The sequence below is a fragment of the Leucopleurus acutus genome (genome assembly GCF_964270905.1).
Source record: "Leucopleurus acutus genome assembly, chromosome: X".
NCBI classification, from domain to species: domain Eukaryota; kingdom Metazoa; phylum Chordata; class Mammalia; order Artiodactyla; family Delphinidae; genus Leucopleurus; species Leucopleurus acutus.
This window is the reverse complement of record NC_139148.1, coordinates 93192979-93216125: the sequence shown is the minus strand read 5'-3', so window position 1 is coordinate 93216125 and position 23147 is coordinate 93192979. Positions and strand designations below refer to the sequence as shown.

The following is a 23147-nucleotide window of genomic DNA, read 5'->3' as shown; positions in this document are numbered from 1 at the left end:
ATATACATTCTTCCCTCCTGCATCTCAGAATTTTTAAAGGGAGCATTTTAAAAAATGCCTTTCTATGTAAATTCAGTTGGATCCAGCCCTTTCTTTCAGTAACACCTGATAGCCTGATGAAAGCTATTCCCTCTGGAATTCTCCCCTATACTGTTAGTTATCTAATAACCTGTAATTGAGTGTTAAATAACCTTTCTTAGGATGGGTAATTTAAATACTGAAGCACTTTTTTCGTGGGTCATGAAATACATTTAAAATTTTCTAGAAACTCTATTAAAGGTATGCCTCACGTGACTTTGTGATTCAGTGTCTAAAACTAAAAATTATGTTTTTAATAAAGTCTGCCAGACCGGCAGAAGAAGTGTAAGTTCTGTTGTCTGTACTGAAAATAAAAATTCCGCAGCTACTCCTTCCCCATCAAAACCTTTAAAACTTTTGTTCTCCTTAAAGTAGACCAAATTAGGAAACCTTTATCTATGGATGAGCGAATACGGAGCTCTGTACATGTATTCCTGTAATAATATCTGGTTATCTTTCCTTCTGTATTGAGATGAAATAACCTATGGAATAAAATGTTATAAAACTTAATTTGGGGGAAAAGTCTGCACCTGCCGAAGAGGCAAGAGACTTTTTCTTCCCTCTTTGTTTCCTGGTGCGTGAGGAGAGGGGTTTAAGAACGCTGCTTAAAGGAACCCCAGAGACGGGCGCGAGCCGCGGCTAAAAGCGCGGACCCCAGAGACGGGCGCGAGCCGCGGCTAAAAGCGCGAACCCCAGAGACGGGCGCGAGCCGCGGCTAAAAGCGCGGACCCCAGAGACGGGCGGGAGACGCTAAGGCTGCTGCTGCCGCCACCAAGGGGCCTGTGTGCGAGCACAGGTCACTCTCCACACCCCTCTTCCGCGGAGCCTGTGCAGCCCGCCACTGCCAGGTTCCCGGGATCCAGGGACAACTTCCCCGGGAGAACGCACGGCCCGCCTCAGGCTGGTGCAAAGTCACGCCGGCCTCTGCCACCGCAGGCCCGCCCCGCACTCCGTGCCCCTCCCTCCCCGCCGGCCTGAGTGCGCCAGAGCCCCCGAATCAGCGGCTCCTTTAACCCCGTCCTGTCTGAGCAAAAAACAGACGCCCTACAGCGACCTACACGCAGTGGCAGGGCCAAATCCAAAGCTGAGCCCTGGGAGCTGTGAGAACAAAGAAGAGAAAGGGAAATCTCTCCCAGCAGCCTCAGAAGCAGCGGATTAAAGCTCCACAATCAACTTGATGTACCCTGCATCTGTGGAATACCTGAATAGACAACCAATCATCCCAAATTAAGGAAGTGGACTTTAGGAGCAAGATCTATGATTTTTTCCCTTTTCCTCTTTTTGTGAATGTGTATGTGTATGCTTCTGTGTGAGATCTTGTCTGTATAGTCTTGCTTCCACCATTTGTCCTAGGGTTCTATCCGTCCATGTTTTTTTTAAAAAATTTTTTTCTTAATAATCAATTTTAATTTTAATAACGTTATTATACTTTACCTTCGTTCTTTCTTTCTTTCTTTCTTTCCTTCCTTCCTTCCCTCCTTTAGACAACGAATCATCCCAAATTGAGGAGGTGGTCTCTGACAGCAAGATTTATGATTTTTCCCCCTTTACCTCTTTTAGTGAGGGTGTATGTGTATGCTTCTGTGTAAGATTTTGTCTGTATAGCTTTGCTTCCAACATTTGTCCTAGGGTTCTATCTGTCCCTTTTTTTTTTCTAAATAAGAATTTTTTAATTCAATAACTTTATTATACTTTATTTTATTTTTACTGTATCTTCTTTCTTTCTGTCTTTTTTCCTTCTTTCCCTCCTTCCTTCCTTCCTCCCTCCCTCCCTCCTTTCTTTCCTTCTTGCCTTCATTCCTTCTTTGCTTCTTTCTTTCTTTCTTCCTTCCTTCCTTCCCTCCTTTCCTTCTTTCTTTCCTCATACTTCTACTAATTCCCTCTACTTTTTCTCCCTTTTATTCTGAGCCATGTGGATGAAAGGCTCTTGGTGCTCCAGCCAGGAGTCAGGGCTCTGCCTCTGAGGTAGGAGAGCCAACTTCAGGACACTGGTCAACAAGAGACCACCCAGTTCCACATAATATCAAACGGCGAAAATCTCCCAGAGACCTCCATCTTAACACCAGCACCCAGCTTCACTCAACGACCAACAAGCCACAGTGCTGGACAACCTATGCCAAACAACTAGCAAAACAGGAACACAACCCCACCCATTAGCAGAGAGGGTGCCTAAAATCATAATAAGGCCACAGACACCCCAAAACACACCACCAGACGTGAACCTGCCCACTAGAGAGACAAGATCCAGCCTCATCCACCACAACACAGGCACTAGTCCCCTCCACCAGGAAGCCTACACAACCCACTGAACCAACCAGCCACTGGAGACAGACATCAAAAACAGCGGGAACTACGAACCTGCAGTCTGCAAAAAGGAGACCCCAAACACAGTAAGATAAGCAAAATGAGAAGACAGAAAAACACACAGCAGATAAAGGAGCAAGATAAAAATGCACCAGACCTAACAAATGAAGAGGAAATAGCCAGTCTACCTGAAAAAGAATTCAGAATAATGATAGTAAGGATGATCCGAAATCTTGAAAATAGAATGGACAAAATGCAAGAAACAGTTAACAAGGACCTAGAAGAACTAAAGATGAAACAAGCAACGATGAACAACACAATAAATGAAATTAAAAGTACTCTAGATGGGATCAATAGCAGAATAACTGAGGCAGAAGAATGGATAAGTGACCTGGAAGATAAAATAGTGGAAATAACTACTGCAGAGCAGAATAAAGAAAAAAGAATGAAAAGAACTGAGGACAGTCTCAGAGACCTCTGGGACAACATTAAACACACCAACATTCGAATTATAGGGGTTCCAGAAGAAGAAGAGAAAAAGAAAGGGACTGAGAAAATATTTGAAGAGATTATAGTTGAAAACTTCCCTAATATGGGAAAGGAAATAGTTAATCAAGTCCAGGAAGAACAGAGAGTCCCATACAGGATAAATACAAGGAGAAATACGCCAAGACACATATTAATCAAACTGTCAAAAATTAAATACAAAGAAATCATATTAAAAGCAGCAAGGGAAAAACAACAAATAACACATAAGGGAATCCCCATAAGGTTAACAGCTGATCTCTCAGCAGAAACCCTACAAGCCAGAAGGGAGTGGCAGGACATACTGAAAGTGATGAAGGAAAAAAACCTGCAGCCAAGACTACTCTACCCAGCAAGGATCTCATTCATATTTGATGGAGAAATTAAAACCTTTACAGACAAGCAAAAGCTGAGAGAGTTCAGCACCACCAAACCAGCTTTACAACAAATGCTAAAGGATCTTCTCTAGGCAAGAAACACAAGAGAAGGAAAAGACCTATAATAACGAACCCAAAACAATTTAGAAAATGAGAATAGGAACATACATATCAATAATTACCTTAAATGTAAATGGACTAAATGCTCCCACCAAAAGACACAGATTAGCTGATTGGATACAAAAACAAGACCCATATATATGCTGTCTACAAGAGACCCACTTCAGACCTAGAGACACATACAGACTGAAAGTAAGGGGATGGAAAAAGATATTCCATGCAAATGGAAACCAAAAGAAAGCTGGAGTAGCAATTCTCATATCAGACAAAATAGACTTTAAAATAAGGACTATTACAAGAGATAAAGAAGGACACTACATAATGATCAAGGGATCGATCCAAGAAGAAGATAGAACAATTGTAAATATTTATGCACCCAACATAGGAGCACCTCAATACATAAGGCAAATACTAACAGCCATAAAAGGGGAAATCGACAGTAACACATTCATAGTAGGGGACTTAAACACCCCACTTTCACCCATGGACAGATCACCCAAAATAAAAATAAATAAGGAAACACAAGCTTTAAATGATACATTAAACAAGATGGACTTAATTGATATTTATAGGACACTCCATTCAAAAACAACAGAATACACATTTTTCTCAAGTGCTCATGGAACATTCTCCAGGATAGATCATATCTTGGGTCACAAATCAAGCCTTGGTAAATTTAAGAAAATTGAAATTGTATCAAGTATCTTTTCTGACCACAATGCCATGAGACTAGATATCAATTACAGGAAAAGATCTGTAAAAACTACAAACACATGGAGGCTAAACAATACACTACTTAATAACGAAGTGATCACTGAAGAAATCAAAGAGGAAATCAAAAAAATACCTAGAAACAAATGACAATGGAGACACAATGACCCAAACCCTGTGGGATGCAGCAAAAGCAGTTCTAAGGGGGAAGTTTATAGCAATACAAGCCCACCTTAAGAAGCAGGAAACATCTCGAATGAACAACCTAACCTTGCACCTCAAGCAATTAGAGAAAGAAGAACAAAAAAACCCCAAAGCTAGCAGAAGGAGAGAAATCATAAAAATCAGATCAGAAATAAATGAAAAAGAAATGAAGGAAACAATAGCAAAGATCAATAAAACTAAAAGCTGGTTCTTTGAGAAGGTAAACAAAATAGATAAACCACTAGCCAGACTCATCAAGAAAAAAAGGGAGAAGACTCAAATCAATAGAATTAGAAATGAAAAAGGAGAGGTAACAACTGACACTGCAGAAATAAAAGAGATCATGAGAGATTACTACAAGCAACTCTATGCCAATAAAATGGACAATCTGGAAGAAATGGACAAATTCTTAGAAATGCACAACCTGCCAAGACTGAATCAGGAAGAAATAGAAAATATGAACAGACCAATCACAAGTACTGAAATTGAAACTGTGACTAAAAATCTTCCAACAAAGAAAAGCCCAGGACCAGATGGCTTCACAGGCGAATTCTATCAAACATTTAGAGAAGAGCTAACACCTATCCTTCTCAAACTCTTCCAAAATATAGCAGAGGGAGGAACACTCCCAAACTCATTCCACGAGGCCACCATCACCTTGATACCAAAACCAGACAAGGATGTCACAAAGAAAGAAAACTACAGGCCAATATCACTGATGAACATAGATGCAAAAATCCTCAACAAAATACTAGCAAACAGAATCCAACAGCACATTAAAAGGATCATACACCATAATCAAGTGGGGTTTATTCCAGGAATGCAAGGATTCTTCAATATACGCAAATCTGTCAATGTGATAAACCATATTAACAAATTGAAGGAGAAAAACCATATGATCATCTCAATAGATGCAGAGAAAGCTTTTGACAAAATTCAACACCCATTTATGATAAAAACCTGCAGAAAGTAGGCATAGAGGGAACTTTCCTCAAGATAATAAAGGCCATATATGACAAGCCCACAGCAAACATCATCCTCAATGGTGAAAAACTGAAAGCATTTCCACGAAGATCAGGAACAAGACAAGGTTGCCCACTCTCACCACTCTTATTCAACATAATTTTGGAAGTTTAAGCCACAGCAATCAGAGAAGAAAAGGAAATAAAAGGAATCCAAATCGGAAAAGAAGAAGTAAAGCCGTCACTGTTTGCAGATGACATGATCCTATACATAGAGAATCCTAAAGATGCTACCAGAAAACTACTAGAGCTAATCAATGAATTTGGTAAAGTGGCAGGATACAAAATTAATGCACAGAAATCTCTGGCATTCCTATATACTAATGATGAAAAATCTGAAAGTGAAATCAAGAAACACTCCCATTTACCATTGCAACAAAAAGAATAAAATATCTAGGAATAAACCTACCTAAGGAGACAAAAGACCTGTATGCAGAAAATTATAAGACACTGATGAAAGAAATTAAAGATGATACAAATAGATGGAGAGATATACCATGTTCTTGGATTGGAAGAATCAACCTTGTGAAAATGACTCTACTACCCAAAGCAATCTATAGATTCAATGCAATCCCTATCAAACTACCACTGGCATTTTTCACAGAACTAGAACAAAAAATTTTGCAATTTGTATGGAAACACAAAAGACCCCAAATAGCCAAAGCAATCTTGAGAACGAAAAAAGGAACTGGAGGAATCAGGCTCCCTGACTTCAGACTATACTACAAAGCTACAGTTATCAAGACGGTATGGTACTGGCACAAAAACAGAAAGATAGATCAATGGAACAGGATAGAAAGCCCAGAGATAAACCCATGCACATATGGACACCTTATCTTTGATAAAGGTGGCAGGAATGTACAGTGGAGAAAGGACAGCCTCTTCAATAAGTGGTGCTGGGAAAACTGGACAGGTACATGTAAAAGTATGAGATTAGATCACTCCCTAACACCATACACAAAAATTAGCTATAAATGGATTAAAGGCCTAAATGTAAGGCCAGAAACTATCAAACTCTTAGAGGAAAACATAGGCAGAACACTCTATGACATAAATCACAGCAAGATCCTTTCTGACCCACCTCCTAGAGTAATGGAAATAAAAACAAAAATAAACAAATGGGACCTAATGAAACTTCAAAGCTTTTGCACAGCAAAGGAAACCATAAACAAGACCAAAAGACAACCCTCAGAATGGGAGAAAATATTTGCAAATGAAGCAACCGACAAAGGATTAATCTCCAAAATTTACAAGCAGCTCATGCAGCTCAATAACAAGAAAACAAACAACCCAATCCAAAAATGGGCAGAAGACCTAAATAGACATTTCTCCAAAGAAGATATACAGACTGCCAACAAACACATGAAAGAATGCTCAACATCATTAATCATTAGAGAAATGCAAATCAAAACTACAATGAGATATCATCTCACACCAGTCAGAATGGCTATCATCAAAAACTCTAGAAACAATAAATGCTGGAGAGGGTGTGGAGAAAAGGGAACACTCTTGCACTGCTGGTGGGAATGTGAATTGGTTCAACCACTATGGAGAACAGTATGGAGGTTCCTTAAAAAACTACAAGTAGAACTACCATATGACCCAGCAATCCCACTACTGGGCATATACCCTGAGAAAACCAAAATTCAAAAAGAGTCATGTACCAAAATGTTCATTGCAGCTCTATTTACAATAGCCCGGAGATGGAAACAACCTAAGTGCCCATCATCGGATGAATGGATAAAGAAGATGTGGCACATATATACAATGGAATATTACTCAGCCATAAAAAGAAATGAAATTGAGCTATTTGTAATGAGGTGGATAGACCTAGAGTCTGTCATACAGAGTGAAGTAAGTCAGAAAGAAAAAGACAAATACCGTATGCTAACACATATATATGGAATTTAAGGGAAAAAATGTCATGAAGAACCTAGGGGTAAGGCAGGAATAAAGACGCAGACCTCCTAGAGAACAGACTTGAGGTTATGGGGAGGGGGAAGGGTGAGCTGTGACAGGGCGAGAGAGAGTCATGGGCATATACACACTAACAAACGTAGTAAGGTAGATAGCTAGTGGGAAGCAGCCGCATGGCACAGGGATATTGGCTCGGTGCTTTGTGACAGCCTGGAGGGGTGGGATAGGGAGGGTGGGAGGGAGGGAGACGCAAGAGGGAAGACATATGGGAACATATGTTTATGTATGACTGATTCACTTTGTTATAAAGCAGAAACTAACACACCATTGTAAAGCAATTATACCCCAATAAAGATGTTAAAAAAAAAAAAACTTAATTTGACAGGAGCTATGTTATCTAGCTGCCATTTAATGTGGCGGCGAACTATTATATTGATTTTTTCCTTTCTCTCTTTAGAATAAATGCAATAAAATTAAACTTGGGCAACAGGGCTTTCACACAACCTACAGTGATCCTAGGGGCTTTTGAGCTGGGTGCCAGCACCCGTACTAATGCTGTAACAAGCAGTGCCCTATCACACCACGGGACAGCATCCACTCCTTTTGCTTTTGGCTCTGTCACTCAGTCTGCAGCAGTGTTCTCGTTGGTGGAAGTGCACCTCAGACTGGGTGCACCAACTTCAATATTGTCTTGTTGGGGAACGCCTCTCAACCAACAGTGTTTGCAGGATTACCCCTCACTCCTGCTACTCGGACGTCTAGTGGAACGATTGCTACACAATCAGTTACTCGTTTCAACCGTGGTGGACAGTCCACTGGTAAGTTTTGAACTCTGCTCTCTAATGGAGAAGCACAGTATTCAAGATTGATTTTGAGATTCTTATTTGATTGATTCATCCGAATATGACTGACTTCTCTTATTGGAGGTTAGTGTTATTGATGAATGCGATAGAAATTTAATCTAAACTGCTCCTTCTGGTTTTGCATTTTTAGGTTTAGAACCAAGGAATGTTTGTTTTGGGGAAAAGTTACAACCTTCTGAGAATGAATAGTCTAGACAAATTGGCCACTAGTAATAATAGCGTTACACTGAAATGTTTTGTTCAACTGTTTAATGCTTGTGTCTACCAAGTATTTTTTTTCACAATCTGTTGATATGTTCTGTTTTCCTTTTTTAAAATAAAACTTCTGAAATGAAATTTATCAGGAGGTACGATAAAACAGGAAAGAACATTTCTGGAGTAGTATAAAATTTTAGAGAATATTAATAATGTAATAATAAGTGAGTTATATGGCATAGTTGGGGAATGGTAAAATATTTTGGCTAGTAGAGACATTTTGCATGCATGGGTTACCAGTTTCTAAATAAGTCAGATTCAGTAAAATGCATTTAACCTATACTGAACATTAATGAGAAGACATTTAGGATCTTTCTAAACCAAAATGCAGTTAATAAAAAGTACTGGTTTATAAGCCACATAAGCTTGGTTTTACTGTAGATGCCTCAGATATTTTAGAGCTTGAGAAATACACTGAGTGAGATATTGTATACATTTTACTTTATGGTATATTTTATTGAATTACATATTCATAGTAATGGTTTCAGAGCTTTTGGAAACAACCAAAAAGGTAAAATATGTAAAAAATTATAGATAATAAACAACTTATTTATAATTTGTATTTAGTAGTGATAATGTAACCAATTTTGATTGGTTGGTATGGCATTGTAGGACACAAAGAGATGAAGTGGAGCATTAAAATCATTATGATGCTAGAATATTTGGTCACTACCTTGGGGGGCATTATTTTAATTGTGTACAAATGAATTTTTGATATTACAAATAATACATATCTGTTATCAATTAAAAAACAACCAGGAAATAAGTGTTTGAACTTTGGCTCTGTTGTTTACTAGTTCTCTGACCTTGGACAAGTTACTCTAAGCTCTCAGTGCTTGGTTTGCTCATCAGTAAGTGCTCAGCGTTTTACCTTGTAGGGTTGTTGTGAGGATTAGGTAGGTAAGTGAATATAAATAACTGCTTAGAACCTTGTCGGACATGTATATAATAGGTATTCAATAAACGTTGGCTATCTTTGTCGTTTTTATGAAAGTATACATTTCCCCACGGTGTTAAATATGTTGGATATTATCCCTTTTGTTTGTTTGTTTGTTTTTTAAGCTTTGGTAGTTTAACACTGAAAATAGTATCATAGCATCATGTTCATTTACATTTTCCTTTATTAGTAGTAAGGCTGACTTCTCTTCAAATGATTGATTAATTGTATTTGTGTTTTTTTCGTGTGTTTGTGTGTGTGTGTGTGTGTGTGTGTGTGTGAGAGAGAGAGAGAGGGAAATTGAATGAATTCCCTTTTTGTATCTTTTGCTCAGTTTTCTGTCTTTTTTTCTTTTTTGGCGGGGGGGGGGTGCACCATGCGGCTTGCGGGATCTTAATTCCCCCAACTGAGGATCGAACCCAGGCCCTCGAACCCGCGCCTTTGGCAGTGGGAGTGTGGAGCCCTAACCATTGGACCACCGGGGAATTCCCTGCTCAGTTTTCTAATATGGTGCTTATCTTTTTCTCGTTTATATGCAGTTGCAATAGCCTAACGCTTTGATATTTGTATAAGAAGTATTTTTGTACCTATGATTTCTGTTGGTGACAAAGTCACAGGTACTACTAACCTACGTGGTTTGTTGCCTACCTTTATAACTAAGGAAAGTGCTCAGGTTCTGCTAGATGTTAGTGAAAATAAGAATGTAATTCCCCTCCCCCCCAAAAAGAAGTATTTTCCCCAGTTTGTTTCGGTTTTACTTTACTTAGTTTTATAGATATTAAAAGGTTTTAAATTTTTAAATTAAGCTTTTTATTTTGACATAATTGTAGATTCTCATGCAGTTGTAAGAAAAAATAAAGAGATCCCACATACCCTTTGGCCACTTTCTCCTTGTGGTAACATCTTGTGAAACTATAGTACAATATTGCAACCAGGATGTTGATATTGGTAGTCAAGATATAGAATAGTTCTCTCACCACTAGGATTCCTCATTTTGCCCTTTCATAGCAACACCTACTTCTCTTCTGCTCCCACACTCTATTTAACCCTGGCAACTATTAATCTGCTCTCCATTACTGTAATTTTGACATTTCAAAAACGTTATATGGATGGAATCATACAGTATGTAATCTTTTGGGAATGGCTTTTTTCACTCAGTATACTTCCCTTTAGATCATCCAGATTGTTGTGTGAGTCAGTTGTTTGTTTTATTGCTGCATAGTATTCCATGGTATGGATGTCAATTTGTGTAACTATTTGTCATTCAAATAATTTTTCCTCCGTAGGTCAGATGACATTTTTCTCTTGCTGTTTTCAATATTTCTTCTTTGTCTTTAGTTTTCAGAAATTTAATTATTAAGTGTCTTGGTGTAGATTCCTATCATTCTGTCATCAAGTTCATTGATTCTTGTCTCTATCCCCTCTGTTCTGCTGCTGAGTCCTTTTGCTTGGCTTCAGGTTTGCATTTTGGTTATTGGTTATCTGGTTATCTCAAATTTCCACTTGACTCTTCTTTATATCTTCTATTTCTTTGTAGAGATTTTCATTTCTTTTCTTTTTCTTTTTTTTGCTAAGGGTATTTTTTCTTGTGTTTCAAGTGTGTTCATAATTTCTTTTTGATGCACTTTTATCATGGATGCTTTGAAATATTTGTCAAATAATTCTAACATTTCTATCATCTTGGTATTGTCTTTTTAAATTCCATTTGAGATCTTTCTGGTTCTTGGTAGGAAGAGTGATTTTTAATTGAAACCTGGACATTTTCTTATTATGTTATGAGACTCTGAATCAGATTCAAGACTTTTGCTTTAGCTGGCTTTATGTGACATTGCTCTGGCATGAGACAGAAGGGTTTCACTGTGTTACTGTAAGGTGGGAGTAGAACTTCATTTTCCCTAGTCCGTCTCCATTGCTACCCAAGGCAAGGGTCTCCTAGTTACTGCTGGGCAGGAGTGGGAGTTCCTGCTCCTGATGTGGTTTCCACTGACACTGTGAGGACATGGTTCATTAACTGCTGGCAGAGGTAACATCCTGGCTCCCTACTTGACCTTCTCTGATACCATCCTGGCTGGGGTACTGGGACACCTTGTTATAGCCTCACAATGGTGGAAGTTTAAGTTCCTCACTTGCTGTTCTCTGGAATAGGTAGGGAGCGGGACCACACTTTTTTCTGTGATGTTTGGTTATTGTCTAAAAGTTTTCTGTCTTGTTGGTCTGCCCCATTCTTGTCTTTTGTCTAGAGAGCAGGTTTTTGTTGGGTTTGGTTTTGTTTTTCTATACCCATTGTCATTTCTGACTGGCCAACCTATTCAACTCTGAGCCTGGGAAATACAAGGCAGAAAGAAAACCCATGGAATTCATTACCATAATGTTCCTTGGGTCTCAAGATCCCTAGTTGATTTGCCTTCTCGCCACCTTTCAGGGTTTTCTTGTTCATTTTATATATAATGTCCAGGGGTTTAAGCCATACGTAGTGGGAGGAATAGGGAAAGTACATTTTCCTGGAAATGGAAATCCTTAAGATGTAAATTTTTATGTTGTCAAATCTCTCATTCTTCTGAGTTTCTCTCTCTGGACTTATTTGTATAGGCCTTTTTCACCTTAGGATTCTTAATTCTTTTTGTTCTTTTATGGTTTATATTTTTAGGAATTTCCTGCCTTCCTATTGATTACTTGAACATTTATAGAATTCCATTATATTTTTAGGAATCTTTTTTCTAAATGATTAGTGAATTAAACCATAGTATTTCATTAAATGGCCATTTTTTCCCTATTGATTTGAGATGCTGCCTTCCTCATACACCAAATTATTATATATGCTTGGTTCTGCTTCTGGACTTCCTATTTTGTTCTATTATCTGTCCTTTCTTCCTCTAGTATCACCATTTCGTTATTGTAGCAAGCCCCACTATCTTGTAGTGTATGGCCACCTTCCCCCATTCTGTTAAAAAAATGCCTATTTTCTATGGCTAACAATTCATTAAGCTAGTTGACATTTTCCTCTGTTCTTAAACATGAAGGAATTAAGGCTGATTTTGTTAGCCTTATAGCACTAGATGGAGAAAATTATGGTATTGAACCCTTCCTCTTGTCCAGTGGTTCTCAACTGGAGGCGATTTTTGCCCCTTCTCCCAGAGGATATTTGGCAGTATCTGGAGACAGTTTTGGTTGTCCAGACTGGGTGAGTGTTACTGGCATCTAGTGGGTAGAGCCCAGGGATGCTGCTAAATACTTTGCAGTGCACATAAAGGAAAATTTTGTTGTCCTCAACACACAACCTTTTGACACCAAATATATGGGAGTTCTTCCCACACCAACCAATTCTCCAACTCTCCAGACACCAAATGGGTGTCCTACAATTCAGCTATGATGCTCACCACCTGGAGGTAGCACAGACCCCACAGGGTAAGGGCTCAGTTCCTCAAGACTGTCCCCCACTTCAGATATCAATTGCAAGTCCCAGGTTGTCACCTGTACTTCTGACCAACTGACTACAAACTGGGGGTGCCTGTGACCCCTCCCTCCTTGGGTTGGATGATTTGCTAGAACAGCTCACAGAACTCTGGGAAACACTTGACCTAAAATTTCTGGTTCACTATAAATGATACAATTTAGGAACAGCCAAATAGAAGAGATGCGTAAGGCAAAGTATGGGGGAGCAACCCAGATCGTCCATGTCCTCTCCAGGCACGTCACCCTCCTAGCACCTCCGTGTGTTCACCAACCCAGAAGCTCTCCAAAGCCCTTCATTTAGGGTTTTGATGGAGCTTCCATTATGTAGGCATGATTGATGAAATCTTTGGCCTCTGGTGATTGAACTCAATCTCCAGCTCCTCTCCTCTCCTGAGATGTCAGAGGGTTAGGCTAAAAGCCCCAACCCTCTAATCACTTGGTTGGCTCCTCTGGTAACCAGTCTCTCAGCCTTAGGGGCTTTCTAAAGTTCACCTCTTTGACATAAATCAGGTGTGGTTGAAAGGGACTTGCAGAGGCTCCTTTCACCTTTATTGCTCTTGGAGCTATTTCTGAAACTGGGGACAAAACCCAAATATTATAACAGAAGATGCTTCTATCTCTCTCCTCACTTAGGAAATTACAAGGGTTTTAGGGTCTTTGTCCAAGAAAGGGTACAAAGACCAAATATGCATGTCTTAAATCCCAGCATGGGACAGTCCTCCATTGTCCATTATTATCGGCCCAAGCTGTCAGTAGTGCCATGTTGAAAAACCCTGTTCTAGCCCTATGATTAGGAAAATGAGACTTTGTCTTTTAAACCCTTCCTTATTTAAGAGTCAGGCTCCTTTAGCTTAAAAGCACATCATATTAAATGGCATTTGTTTCCTTAGTTACCTTTGGGTATGTGATTTAAGGTCAGGCCCTGAAATTATGCCAGTATCTGAGACAGATGATCAAGACTTTAAAATATGGGCATAACTTGAGTGTAAATTTAATTAGCGCTAGTGAAGAGATTTCAGTAATACAGTCAGTTACAAAATAAATAATGCAAAAAACAGTCACTTTCCCATGTTTAAACAATAGTAATTGGGAAATATAATGGAGGAATTTTCCATTAACAATTTCAACCAAAGGTATGAAATGCCTAAGAATGAACTTTAAAAATGTGCATGACCTATATGAAGATAACCATACAGTTTTACTGAGGAATATAAAAGAAGACATGAAGAAATGAAGAATACACACACTCGATAGTACAGGAATGTCATTTAGTTCTAAATTAACCAACACGTTGAACATAATTCTTATAAAACCACAACGGGAATCTTTGAGGGAAGGAAAGGAAGGAGGGACTTGACAAGGTTCTAGAGTTTAAATGAAGGGGATAAGTGCATGAGACTAGTCATGTCTTGTTTTTTAAGAAAAGTAATGATAGTGTACTTGTAGAAAAATATATGAAAATATATTGTAAATTTATTCTCTGACTATAAGTTTAAAATATTTAGTATAAAAAATAAATGAATTCTAGTGCTTCAATAATTGGAACTCTCTTGTGGAACAAGGATAGAAGGAAAAATCAGTGAAAAATTTTAAAGTACAGAAACAAACCTGGGTTTATGAAGATGACATTTCCAATCTGGGGAGAGAGGATGGAGTAGTGAACAAATGAATTGCAATAGCTGGCTAGCCAGGTGATTTGGGGGAAGGGGATTATGTTTTGCTTAAAAAGATTAATTGAAAGAAATACTAGGTGAATTAAAGGTAGAAAATGAAACCATAAATATTTAAAAAGCATAGGTGAATATGAAAATGTGTAAATAATATTTCTTGGGTTAGGGAGAGGACCATTTATTTAAGTATAATTTTAAAATATATAATATAGTCTGTCAAATGATTTAAAATTAAGACTATAAAAATAGTATAAATAAGTATACTGCCCCCATCTACCCTGTATTACTCCCTTACCCCTTCCCCACCCCCTCTATTCAGCTAGCCACTGTAATTGTATGTATCCTTCCAGAGTTTCTTCATGGATTTGCTAGCAAATAAAAATATATATTCTTAGCCCTCTGCCTTTTTAAAAAATAATATAAATGAGAGTATACTCTGCACATTATTCGGTACCTTGCTTTTTAAACGTAAAACTTAATACACTTATTTTAAACATTTTGTAGCTCTTTTCACATCAATCAGTATATGGAGAGCTTCCTCAGTATTTTTTATAGCATCATAGAATTCCATGGTCTGGATGTGCTATAATTCATCTAACCGTTTGCTGGTGGACGTTTGGGTTGTTTCCTCTTTTGCTAATATAAACAGTGGTGCAATGGATCTTATTTTACATGTCATTTTGCAGGTGTATAAGTATATCTTTGTGGATAAATTTCTAAAAGAAGTATTACTGGTTCAAAAGATAGATGCATTTGTAATTTTTAAAACATTGGCCACTTATTTTGCATAGGGGTTATACCAGTTTACACTCCCATTAGAAATCTCGGAGGCTGCCCATTTCTTCACAGTGTCCTTAAACAGAGTGTGTTACCAGTTTTTTTATTTCTCCCCATCTGTTAGGTGAAATTGTTCTCAAGGTAGTTATAATGTGTGATTTTCTCCTAAAAGTGAAGTTGAACACCTTTTATATGTTTGAGGGAATTTTGAAACATGATATGGAGACATAAACCATAAAGGAGAAAACAATGGAAAGATTTGACTACATAAAAAATAAAAACAAAATCAAAAAAGCAAATGACAAACTGGGATTAGGAAATATTTGCAACATTTGACTAAATAGCCTCAATATATATATAATACTTTTATTAAAAATCAATAATAAGAAGACAATACTCCAATGAGAAAATGGGCAGATGACATGAATAGGCAATTTTGAATGAAGAAATTAAAGCAGCCATTAAACCCATGATAAAAATTTAGCCTCACTGGTAGGTATTGAATTAGAAATATTAAAACACCTTTGCTATAATTGGTTATTTCTTTAAAAGTATACATGTGGTGCTTCTCTTAAATGAAACATAGGGATATTCCATGATACATATTTTAAATAGTTGGAGGTATGTGGTAATGTTCCCGGTTCCTTCCTAGCATCTCCCCCCTGTCCCCAAACCCCCGGTGGCCCTAGATGTTTTGGATAGCAGAGTCTTACATCATATATTGTCATGAATTGTTCAACAGTTGGATACAGGTATCAATAGATTCAAATGCAGTTACTTATTAAGCACTTTTTCCTTTTGAAAAGGAAGAAGAATATCTGTAATTATGTATTGGAAAATTATGTATTGGAAAAGGTTGGCTCGATTCAGCATAAATATTTATTGAGTACTTACTATCACGTGCCGTGTGCAATGATCTATAGTGAGGATGAAAAGGTAAACTTTGTTTTCAATTAACCAATTAAGCTTATTTGTGTTTTTATGTACTTAATTTCTCTAGCTTTATTTCTTTTATAGATTTTATTTTAAATTTTCAAGAAGAGTCCAGGTAATCTGTTTTCTGAAACTTTATTCCAGACTTCTATTTATTACTTTTTCTCAGAGATTTATTATTGTATAATTCACATACCACATAATTTACCCATTTAAAGTGCACAATTAATTGGTTTTTAGGATGGTCACAGAGTTGTGCAGCCATTACTGAAGTCAATTTTAGAACATTTTCATCACCCACCGAAGAAACGTCATACCCATTAACAGTCGCTGCCCGTTCTCTTCTTACCCCAGTTCTGGCAACCATGAATCTGCTTTCTGTCTCTATAGATTGCTCTGTTCTGGACATTTCATCTAAATAGAATCATACAATATGTGGTATTTCGTGATTAGCTTCTTTTACTTAGCATGTTTTCAAGGCTCATCCATGTTTTAGCATGAATCAGCGCTTCTTTTTTATGGCCAAATAAAATTCCATTGTATTAATATACCACATTTTATTCATCCATTCATCAGTTGATATTCATTTGGGTTGTTTCCTTTCATCTTTTTCTGTTATGAATAATGCTGCTGTGAACATTCATGTACATATTTTAGTGTGGATATATGTTATCATTTCTTTTGTTTGTATACCTAGGAGTGGAATTACTGGGTCATATGGTAACTTTATGTTGAACACTTTGAGGAAGTGCATACAGTTTTCCAAAGAGATTACACTATTTTACATTCCCATTAGCATTGCCTGAGGTTTGCAATTTCTGCATATCCTTGCTAACACTTGATATTATGTCTTTTTGGTTATTGCCATCCTAGTCGATATGAAGTAGTATCTCGTCGTGGTTTTGATTTGCAATTCCCTAATGACTAATGACATTGAGTATGATTTCAAGTGTTAGATGGCCGTTTGTATCAACAACCTTGCATCTTTATGACCATTCTTTTTTTTTTTTTTTTTTGGCTGCACTGCGAAGCACATGGGATCTTTGTTTCTCAACCAGGGATCAAACCTGTGCCCCCTGCAGTGGAAGCACAGTCTTACCCACTGGACCTCCAGGGAAATCCCCTGACTATTCTTTTGTAGTCACCATCTCCTTCTGACCACAGCCTGGAAAGGATCTCTACTTTTAAGGATTCATGTCCTTAGATTTTGCTTACCTGGATAATCCAGGATAATCTCCCTCTTCCAAGTTACTTAACCTTCACTTCATTTGTAAAGTCTCTTGTCAAGTAAGGTAATATGTTCACAGACTCTGGGTATTAGGATGTGGCCATCTTTGGGGACCATTTTTCTGTCTACCATACCATCTTAACAATATAAAATTATCTGATCCATGAACATGAGAGCTTTCTGTTTATTTAGGATGCCTTTAATTTCTTTCAATAATGTTTTTTATTTTTCTGGATACAAGCCTTACACTTGTTTTGTTAGATTTGTTCTTAACTATTTTATTCATTTTGAACAATCGTAAATGGAATTATATTCTTAATTTAATTTTTGGATTGTTCATTGATAATATATAGAATTGAAATTTATTTTTATATTGATCTTGTATCCTGCAACTTTGCAGAACTTGTTCATTGTTCTAATAGATTTTTTTTATTGGAGTATAGTTGCTTTACAATATTGTGTTAGTTTATACTGTACAGCAAAGTGAATCAGCTGTACTTATCCATACATCCCCTCTTTTTTGGATTTCCTTCCCATTCAGGTCACCATAGAGCATTGAGTAGAGTCCCCTGTGCTATACAGTAGGTTCTCATTAGTTATCTATCTTATACATAGTATCAATAGTGTATATATGTCAATCCCAATCTCCCAATGCATCCCACCCCCCACTTTCCCCCTTGGTATCCATACATTTGTTCTCTCTACGTCTGTGTCTCTATTTCTGCTCTGTAAATAAGGTCATCTATACCAATTTTTTCAGATTCCACATATATGCGTTAATATATGATATTTGTTTTTCTCCAGATTTTTTTATGGGTTCCTTAGAATTTTCTGTATTCATGATCATGTCATCTGTTTATAGAGATAATTTTACTTCTTACTTTGCAATCTGGTATCCTTTATTCGTCTTCTTGCCTAATTGTCCTGGCTAAAACTTCCAGTGTGTTGTTGAATTGAAGTGGTAAGAGCAGACATCCATGTTTTGTTTTTGATGGCAGTGGAAAAGTATTGTTTTTCACTGATAAGCATGACGTTAGCTGTAGGTTTTTCATAAATGCCCTTTATCATGTTGAGGAAGTTCCCTTCTCTTTCTAGTTTGTTGAGTGTTTTCATCGTGAAAAAGTGTTGGATTTTCTCAGATGCTTTTTCTGCTTCTATTGAGATGATCATGTATTTTTTAAGTAACAGCATAATTGAGGTATAATTCATATATCTTAAAAGTCACGCTTTTAAACTGTGCAATTCAGTGTTTCTTTTAAACATATTCACAGAGTGTGCAACTATCACCACTATGTAATTCAAGAACATTCTCATCACTGCAAAAAGAAACCCTGTAACCATTAGCAGTCACCTCCCATTACCTTCTCTTTCCAGCTCCTGGTAACCACTAATATACTTTCTGTCTATGGATTTACCTCTTCTGGACATTTCATATAAATGGGACCATACAATATGTGGCCTTCTGTGTCTGGCTTCTTTCATTTAGCAAAATGTTTTCAAGATTCATTCATGTATCAGTACTTAATTTTTCTGATCCTCAGGAGGGCTCTTTTCAGCCTTCTCTTTCCCTGGTTATCTCTGCTAAACTGGCTGGCCTGCAGCCTAAATGTTGCTCTCATGAAGCTTACTTCCTCTTAATTGCTTACCACCAAAATCTCTATTTTTTTTCGAGAGAGTCCTTTGGCTTGAACTTCCTCATACTCTGTTTCAAATAAAGTCAGTTCTTCTGGACATAGCTTTCTGTTCTTATGGGCTACCTTTATCCCTGGGCAAAATCTTTGAACCAGTGCTTTGGGTGCTGGGCAGTGACCGTTGCTTCTGATCTTCTTGCTTCTCTCTTCCGGCATGCAACCTCAGCCCTACAGGTAAGCTGGGGCAGGGCAGTCAGGGTGATTGATGGGGCTCCAGCATTGCAAGCCTACTGTGCCTGGTGTAGACCCTCTGCCCTATGAGTGGGGGCTAACTGGAGGAAAGGAGCCCCTCAGCTCTTGGCTGTACTCACCAGGAATTTCAATCCTTTAACTGTGTGTCAGGGGTGATGAGGAATGCTGGCTGCTTCCCCTCCTAATGAGATACTGTATTCATTGGTTGGGAGCTGAGGGAAGAGGGAGTCCAGTCTTCTTGGCGGCTCCTGCCTGGAGTGTAGCTTCTCTCAAGGGGAGCAAGGGGATGGAGGGAAGAGCGTGGGTTATGATTCATATGCTGTAGACTCTCACCTGTATTACTGAATTTTAGCAGATTTTCTTGAATAAATGTTTCTTTATTTGCTGTACCTTCAGGACAATTTCCAGAGATTTCAATTTTTTTAAAAAAATATTTTTTACCAGTTATGGTTGCTTCACTGGGGAATGGGTCCCTAGGACTTCTTATGTCACAAATTTGGAAGTGGACCCCCCTGTTAGGTTGCTCACTTTTTTAGTAGAGTTTCTTTCTTATGATGGTGCTAGAAGGCTGGCTATACTAAGCAGTACTGATGAACTATTTTTTAAATCGGGATTTTACTATGTCACATTTATTAACTATCAGGGTACTTGATTTTCCTTGCTTTGTTGTTATTTCTCCATATAAGTGAAGTTTGTTATAATGGTGTTTTACTTATTAAAAATTATTTTTATTGGCATATTTTTCTGCTTGTTACTTTAATTTAGGGTTGGTTCCAGCATCTACTGTTGCTACCGCTACTAGTTCAAGCACCATGCTGTTTACCTCATTTTCAAATGTTTCTACCTCCACTGCTGCTACTGGACTCTCATGTAAGTTACTGGTTGCAAAGAAAATACTATTATTTCGCATCAGGCCACTTAACTCAATTTGCCAGTATAAGCTATGGATCTCCGACGTCTCATAAATTATCATTATGCTTGATCCCGTTTGTAACTGTTGATATCAATAGTAGCTTTGCTAAAAACCTGATTGTCATGGCTTTCACTATGAATTTTATATTAACATGATTATTACAGCCATGATGTTCATCATTAGAGTTTGTTATTGTAATCCTAGCAGTAATATGGCCCTCCCAAAGCCCTGTTATAGCAAGCCTGTCACCATTTCTGGGAATAAAACTTGCCAGGAATTGCTGATGCCTAGTTGAGCCTGAAAAATGGCGGCCGCCATCCCCCATTGCCTTGTGCAGTTGGCGTAGGTGGAACATTACTTGAAATTGCAGGTTGCCACTTGAATTGTATTTTCTTCCAAGTAGATACAGTTCCACTCCTGAGACATGACTGAGATTCTGGAAACCTTTTGATATATGTAAGCAATATCCTTCTCAAGTATAATAGATTTTGTGAATATGACCATGTCTGAGGTTGGGAGTTAAAATTATTGAATGAATTCCATTTCCAATCAAAAACTTGACTTCTGACCTTTTCTTAAAAATTAATTAATTAATTTATTTATTTATTTGGGGCTGCACTTGGTCTTTGTTGCTGCGTGCAGGCTTTCTCTAGTTGCGGCAAGTGGGGGCTACTCTTTGTTGCGGTGCGTGGGCTTCTCATTGCGGTGGTTTCTCTTGTTGGGGAGCATGGGCTCTAGGTGCGCGGGCTTCAGTAGTTGCAGCGTGTGGGCTCAGTAGTTGTGGCTCGCGGGCTCTAGAGCTCAGGCTCCGTAGTTGTGGCGCACGGGCCTAGTTGCTCCATGGCATGTGGGATCTTCCCGAACCAGGGCTTGAACGTGTGTCCCCTGCATTGGCAGGCGGATTCTTAACCACTGTGCCACCGGGTAAGTCCGACTTCTGACTTTTGACAGGTTTCTTTTTTCTTTCCTGTCTTTGATGTCCTTGCCTACAAAATGAAAAGAAACCTTGACCACAGTGTTTTTAAAATCAACTTTAATGAGATATAATCTACATGTCATAAAATTAATGTAAGTGTATAGTTCAGTGATTTTTAATCAATTTACCGAATTGTGTAACTCTCACCATAGTGCAGTTTTAGAACATTTCTATCATCCCAGTAAGATCTCTCAGCCCGAGACAACTACTAATCTGTTTTCTGTCTCTATCTATGCCTTTTCTAGACTTTTCATATAAATGGATTGACTGTAGTTTTTTGAGGCTTAGCCAAAGTTACTAAAGGACTCAGATGAAAAATACCCTATATAAATTCTTCATTCACTGTTTTTGATTAAAAGAGTAATAGGTAATATTATGTTGTTCTCTGCAGTTGGTGCCCCTACAACTTTGGCTGGAATGCTTGGTGGTACAGCATTGGGATTTGGATTAAATTTCCCTGGAGCAGGTGGAGCAGCTGCTGTTGCATCTAGTAAGATTTTTAGAACTACTGGGATGTGTTTGAATGCTCACTGGAAATGTACTGCATAACAAAAGCAGTAAGTAGGTTGTATTCCTTAGCTTCTAGGACTAAGAAGGTTTTGATCATCTCACCAGCATATCCAAAAGGTACATCAGTATTGACAATTGCCAAAGGGTAGAATGAGACAGTTGATGTCAATGAGATTACTTCTTTGAGATGACCATAATCAAAGCTGCTATCAAACTCTTGTCAACTCTGAAACTTAAAAATTCTTATTATTGATCATACTATTTAAAGTGACCCAGTACACTGGGATTCATAGAGTTTTATTCTCTAAAAGTTAATTTAAGGTTTGACCTGTATTAAAGTTGATCCTCTCCTTAAGCTGATTACAGGAGTTTCTGTGGACCTATCCTAAATTTGTTTCTGCCAGTTAGGCACTAGTTAGGTTGTAAATTAAAGAAAACTTGGTTATCCATTGCCTTTTAGCTGTTGTGAGCTGGGTGGTTAGAGGTCAGTTACTACTTAAACCTACCATTTAAGTCAGACTCCACTTTAGGGAAGTCTTGTTTGTTCTGACTTTTAAAAGTTTACTTAGGGCTGAAATGAATCTTTATTCAAACCTGTCATAAACTAAAAGTCAGTCCTTGTTAAGTTTAAAATAATTATTCCTAAACAGAGATGTAAACCATCTTTTGCATGACCAACACTTAACTGAATTTCTACTGTGTACTCGGCTAACTGGCCAACCTATGAGCATTATGAAGGGCATGGCTTGAGAATTTTATAAGTAACCATATTTGCAAGAAATATAGCACATAGTTTCCCTTATAAAATGCTGAACAAAAAATTGATTCTTTCAGTCGTGGGCAGAGTCACTGAAATATGAATTTGCAGGCTTTTTGGTGGCTCTGCCATAACTCATCCCCTACCTATCTGAGTCTTAAGATTCCTTCCTGCAAACTGGTACCTTTGCTACTAGCCCATTCCATCCACCACTGCCTTATGTACTTACCCACCTCCCCATCAGATATGTCTCAACTCAATACCCCCAACCCACTGTTGATTTTTTCCCCTACTCACCTTTCCTTCCCCCCAAGTATATTTACTTGCTCAGATTCTTCATCTCACAAATTAGCCCTGTAGGACAGCTTTCGGGTATCTGTATTTGTAAATTTATAGCCATTTGAGATTATTCTCTGCCCTAGGTATAACCAGCAAGTTTTAAGAGAAGCTTGCTTGTTATAAATCTCATCTTTTGCATTAGTCTATGAAAGTAATGATGTCCATTCCTAGCATGGAGTAAGATACATAGTTGTTGATCAGAGACAAGATAGGAAAATTGGATAGTAGGATCTTTTAAGGGATGGTCTCACTATTTTATGTAATGATTTTTAAGATCATCAGAATGAGATTTATTTAAATGTAAATCCAAATTTGGTATGCAATTATTTTCTATTATTTATAGAACAGTGCTTCCCTTTTAGTACACAGATAACATAGAGTTGACTGTATTTAGT

The 23147-nt window shown here is 37.9% G+C and overlaps 1 protein-coding gene across 1 annotated transcript in view; it reads left to right on the top strand.

The window, feature by feature from the left end:
- NUP62CL (nucleoporin 62 C-terminal like) overlaps positions 1–23147 on the top strand; it is a gene marked incomplete at both ends in the record, with an annotated part of 46592 nt that overhangs the window by 11183 nt on the left and 12262 nt on the right. The window contains 3 exons of the mRNA XM_082865133.1: positions 7885–8076; positions 20023–20127; positions 21538–21636. Coding sequence (XP_082721259.1) covers positions 7885–8076; positions 20023–20127; positions 21538–21636 — 396 coding nt within the window. The remainder of the gene's footprint in view (positions 1–7884; positions 8077–20022; positions 20128–21537; positions 21637–23147) is intronic.